The sequence below is a fragment of the Apodemus sylvaticus genome, chromosome 4, assembly GCF_947179515.1.
Source record: "Apodemus sylvaticus chromosome 4, mApoSyl1.1, whole genome shotgun sequence".
Lineage (NCBI taxonomy): Eukaryota > Metazoa > Chordata > Mammalia > Rodentia > Muridae > Apodemus > Apodemus sylvaticus.
The window spans coordinates 159,554,486-159,560,485 of record NC_067475.1 but is presented as its reverse complement, the minus strand read 5'-3'; the positions used below and the strand labels follow the sequence as shown (position 1 = coordinate 159,560,485).

General features: G+C 33.9%; 1 protein-coding gene across 1 annotated transcript in view; it reads left to right on the top strand.

The window, feature by feature from the left end:
* Positions 1-3,259: 3,259 nt before the first annotated feature.
* LOC127683760 (rho GTPase-activating protein 20-like) overlaps positions 3,260-6,000 on the top strand; it is a 43,724-nt gene continuing 40,983 nt past the window's right edge. The window contains exons 1-2 of the mRNA XM_052180985.1: positions 3,260-3,279; positions 4,463-4,642. Of these exons, the coding sequence (XP_052036945.1) occupies positions 3,260-3,279; positions 4,463-4,642 (200 nt within the window). The remainder of the gene's footprint in view (positions 3,280-4,462; positions 4,643-6,000) is intronic.

Genomic DNA, 6,000 nt, shown 5'->3' with positions numbered 1-6,000 from the left:
AACCACAATGGCCTATCACTGCTAAAGAATCCTCAGACTTCAGTGGTTGGCTTACCAACTGCAGTCTACAGTTGGTATTTAGTGCCTAGAAGAAAAGTGATAATTTTATATCCATTGATTGGTTGTCAATTCCAGGCTCCACTGTAAAGGTATGTATGTAATAACTAATTTGATTCTTATGATAGTCTAATAAAATCAGGAAGTGTTCTATCTTGATTCTCCAGATCCAGTAAACTAGCTCTTAGCTTGGCAGTGTCTTCATGGAAAGTTACTCAGTAACAATATTCAGTGCCAATTCCCTAACAAAACAAAGTTATGAAATAAGGAGAGCTAAGCTTTGAGCTTCCAGGAGAATGCATTCTATAGGTCTTCAAAAAATACCTATCCTGAACATGGAACAGGAATATTTTCTAGACTAATTGTTTTTACCTACTCTTCTTGTAAACTGGTTAGACTTCAACCTAAAACCTATGAACTCTTTGGGTTTCCAGCAAATTGCTATTTTTTCCAAGATATGTTGTGATTATTTAAATGTAAAAATTTTAATGTTCATTCAAATAGAAAGGAATCATTTTCCTCATATGTTCATTTACTTTTAATATTTAGTATCATGAAACAGAACTGGTATCATTTTTGTAAAATTCCTTTACGTTACTGTGTGATGTGCTATGAAAACCATTGGCTGCTGTTCTTCCTGACACCTCTAATCTCATGACTTTCTACATAAAAGCCAGTGTCTCTCTGCATATTCTTTAAAGATATATATTTTGAGCAACATGATAGTCACTTCACATATGTTTTAGTATTCAAATTGTATGAACAGGGTAAAGAAACACCAGAAGAGTAGCTATCAATCTGTCTAGTGATCTGTCACGTATCTGTCTCTATATTCTTTCCCTCACCTATATAACTTTCATGTTCATATGTATGGTTGTGAAAATATGTGATTCCTTGCAAAGACATATGGTTCAACAACTGTTAGAAAAATGTTTTAAAGCCACTAAGTATACGGGAAGGACATGCATGTGTCCATTTGTCAGTTGGCAAGAGCCTTAGAATATTGACATCACAATGATTCTTCATCTTGACTACTAGAGAATCCTCAGACTTCAGTAGCTTGTCTACCAACTGTAGTCTCCAGTTTGGTATTCAGAAGCAGGAAGGCAAAATTCAAGTTTATTCAAAGGTTCTCCCTTCCAGGCTCCACCGAAAAGGTATTTTTTTATAAGTAGTTCCTTTCTCATGATAGTATAATCATATCAGAAAGTTTTCTCTCTTTATTCCTCCAGATCATGTGAACTACTTCTAAACTCAGCAGTTGTATCTTGAAAAGGTAGTCATGGTAGCCATAATCGGTACCAATCTTCTGTAGAAACAACATTATTATGTGAGGGGAGGTATGCTTTGACATACAGGAGAAAGATTTCTGTAAATTTAAAAAAAAATCTGTCAAAGGTATGAGTGAGGATTATTTTATGTGCAACACAATTGTTTTAACAACCTTGTCTACAAAGATTTTATAAAGAGTTTGTCATACTTTTTTGTAGACCCTAAATCTAACAATTCCCTGGTTTTCTTCAAATTCTTACAGTTTACAACTCATTTTGTGTTCTTTGGAATCTACTTCTGAATATTTGAACATTTATTCAGATTAGACAGGAACTAATTTACAGACATGTTAATTTCCTTTCCATTTGTTCATCATGAATTTGAGTTGCTATTATTTTATAACAATCTTAACATTAGTATTTGAAATATGTGATGACAACCATCGGCTGCTGTTTTTCCTGACTTTGAATCTCATGGGTCTTAAATGCTTTCCATATAATGTTGGTGTGTCTCTACATAATCATTGTTAGAAGTGTCATATTTTTGAGCAGAGTTACATTCACTTAATATAGAATTTAATATTTGTATTATATAAACAGTGCAGAGTAACCACCAAAAAGTAGCCACTCCAATGTTACAGGGAAGAAGGTGATTATGGGTTAGATAAAAATGTTCAGAGGAATCTAAAAATGTTTACATCAGATTGAAGCTTGATTTTATCAGTGTTGTCTAAGATAGAATAGAGAATATCAGGGTAGAAAATTGGAGATAGCTGGGGGAGTGAGAGAAACGTTGCCATCATAAAGAGAATGGGGCTCCTATAACATTTTGGGAGTTAGCTTACTGCAGAAGCTGATGGAGATGTTTGGGAAGAAACACAATCTAAGGGAAATGTGTAAAAATTACTTTTACTTCCTGTTCAGGTAAAATTAATGGCCAGTGTGACTATTGACAATCCTCATAGGAGTCACAAGGCAAGGGATTGCAAGTTTGTTTTCTCAGAGGCAAGGGAAATGATTCTTTTCTCTGAACAAGATTAATTTTTCACTAATTATTTTATAAATACTAATTTTGGTGTGGAGCTTTATGTTTGTTTCTAAACACCAGGAATCCATCTGTGATCTATCCTGAGCTGGAACTATCTTGGTATTTTAGAATATATAGACTCCCTGAGACACAACTAGATTTAATTGTTAGGAAAACCTGGCTGTTTCCTTGACCTCAACATATATTAGCTACATAAAGTTTATTGAATCCTAATAAGTATGTGTCTTCTTCTATACATTTCAAAGATTACTGTGATTTTTGCATTTACTAGACTCTATCTATGGTTCACAATGTTAATGAAGTCTACATGTGGTGCTTTTCACATTCATTCTGAATAGGTTTAAAGATTAGGAATTGAGAATCTTTGCATATATATATATATAATAAGTATATATAAATATTTTATACATATATTTCACATATTGTTGTACATATATTAGTATTGTGGTTATCTATCTGTCTGTCTGTTTATCTATCTATCTCTGAGGTTGTAAGAAATTATTTCTTACAATATTTCAGTTACAGAAAATTATTTTTGAAGCCAGAAGTACAAGAGAAGGCAATGTGTGTGTCACTGTGTCAGAGGACCCAGAGCCTTAGACTATTAACATTACAATGGACTATCAGCCTGTCCACTAAAGAGGCCTCACACCTCAGTAGTATGTTTTCAAACTGTAGTCAGCAATTTGATGTTCAGGGGGAGGAAGGCAAAATAAAATTTCAATTCCATTGAACGTTTCTCCCTTCCAGGCTCCAGGGAAAAGATATTTTTATATACAGTTTGAATCTCATGATAGACAAAGCACATCAGGAATTATCTCTTTTTTCCTCCACAAAATTGAATTGGAATTATCTTTAATGTGTCTTTTCATTATTGATAGACATGGGTGATGACAACTATTGGTAGCTGTATCTCTTTGACAGTTTGATTCACAGGGATCCTAAATGCTTTCTAATAAAAGATATAGTGTGTCTGTTCACATACTTTGAAAAAAGTAATATGATTTGGGCAAAATCATATTCCCATAAGGAAAGTATATATCATAAATATTCCTTTGTATGAGCACACTACAGTAAAGAAACCAACAGAAGATTTGCCCATTATTACAGGGAAGAATTTCATTAGGAATTAGAAAGGAAAGATGTTCAGAGGCAGCTGGAAGAGTTCAGAGAGAAAAGAGAAACAGATTTGATATGGTCAAGGCTGGGTAATAAAGAAGGAAGAATATCCAGGAGAGAGAAAAGGGAATAATTTGAGTAGGAGAAGCATTACCTTCATAGAGATGGAGAGGGGCTTCTATCTTTAGCATAGCACAGGAGATGGAGAGTTTGGAGCGGTCCAGGAATCTAGGTATCAATTTTAAAATGTACAGTTTTTTTACTTCCCAGAATCAATGTTGATATTTATATAGGAGCCACAGGCAGACAACAAGAGAAATGACCCATTTTCTGGACTAGACAAACTTAACAAATATCTTTTTGAATGCTGGAGGATTTGGGTTTTTTTTGTTTGTTTGTATATTTGTTTGCTTTTCTGATTTGACACTAATCTAGTTTATTATAAGAGCTTTGACAGCTCAGCTGAACATCAGAAATATGTAAGCATAAGTGTTGGTCCTGAGTTATTTATATCAATACAATTACACCTTGAGAAGACAATACACACCAGCTACTCATATGTAAGTTTTTAACGGTCAAGATAGTTGGAGGAAGGGACAATCACATAACAAGGAAATTTCTGAAGGATACACACCTATAGGCCAATATATAAGAAAGGCCAGAATGTTTACAAGTACCAAAAACAATCTAAAATTTTTAACTCAGGTTCATTTTTTAAGTTCTTAATATCTTTCCCAATAGAATATCATTTATGTTATGAGTTACCATTATCTTTTAATATTATATACTTATTTATTTGTGAATTTCATTCATGTGTACAGTATATTAACTTATCATTATAAATGTTGCAATCATATTCCTCAGATATTGCCTTTAATCTTTATTTAGTGTGTTTTTATATCATGAAATTAAAATTCAGTATGAACATTGGTCTTACAACTTATCCCCTGAGTTCTTGTTCCATTAGGTGGAGACCTGTACAAGGAGTACCTCAACTTTTCTATACGGAACCCCTGGTGAAGGCAGACATGGGTGGATTAGAGCGAACCTTGCTGTGCCAAGGTCCCGTGGAACTCACAAGGGGCACGAAAACAAACAGACGACATCTGTCCTTATTTGATGACGTTTTAGTAGTATCTAGTAACCTGTGAGTATTTGCAACTAGCATTCCTAACTATGATAGGCTACAGTTTAATTAGGACTTTTTGTATGAATATAAAATGTTCTTTTACTTCTATTTTAAAAAGAACATACATTCATTACTTCATGCTCACAACTTCTTTTTACTCTACAGAGGTTGAGGTTTGGTCGACAATCCCATAGGCACTTCTCAATTTGTTTTGTCCAAAGATTTAGACACATTTTCTTTAAAAGTTGAAATATTTAAGGTGCTCTCCTGCTATTTGAATCTGGGGAAAGAATAACGACAAACTTTAAAAGGAGGCAGATGGACAAGCACATGCCAGTAATAGTAACATTATAAAGCTGACTTAGGAGTATTGAAACTTTGTGGGATTATGTGGACTATACAGAGAGACATATTCTCAAAATAAAATATTTAAAATATGAGAAGCTGGTGTTTTCTTACTTGTTGTTTCTAGATAGACTGAGACAAAAGAGAGAAGAATGTCTGATTATGATTCTTGTACACAAGTGGCAACCCATGTAAATGCCTCTTGACTTCATAGTTTCCATATAAAGAATCAAGGTGCAGCTACTATCCCTTCTAATAGCAGTTAGTAATCACAGGAAACTTCAGGCAGCGAGTTCTTCCTAGTTGGTGATTCTGCACATACTCAAGAAAAGCGCTGTGATTAAATGAAGATGTATATAAGGTTGCACTGTAACTTATGATCATGAAGGTGTCTTGCTGGACCACATCCCATATAATCTCCACTCTCCATGATCATAGCCTTCCTATTCTAGAAGGTATGAAGTTGATACTGATACTATGAGGTAAATATTTTACAATATGTTCTCATAAGTTCATAAATGGTCTGGAGAACAGACATCAATAATATAGTTTATTCAGCTTGGTAGATAAAATTTCTGGCCATTCTGAGATAATATGCCAGAAGATACTTTTCAAAAACTGTGGGAAAATGAAATGTTCAGGAGAGAATAATGGGGTAAATTTGGCCTTCAACCCCGATCAGTGTCTGTAAGCTCCCAGCATAGAAAATGTTATTGTCTGGCTGATACAGGTTCAAAATAAGTGAATGTACAGTTTGTCTACCAGTCTCTCATCCTTCTCATCCTTTCTACTCAACTCAAATTTAGTCCACACTTGGAAATACATTTTTTAAAAGACAGTAATTGACTCATTTGAATGAAAAATGTAGATACTGATCAGGAACCTTTTATGTAAAATTGGTGTAAGTGAAATTCACTTTAATTTTTGAGAGTAAAGGAAAGTAAAATAAATGTTTTTCTTGAAAGACCAAATATTTGTCTTGCTACTGCTGTGTAGTGAGAAACACTAAAATTATTTTGAGATTGCCATTC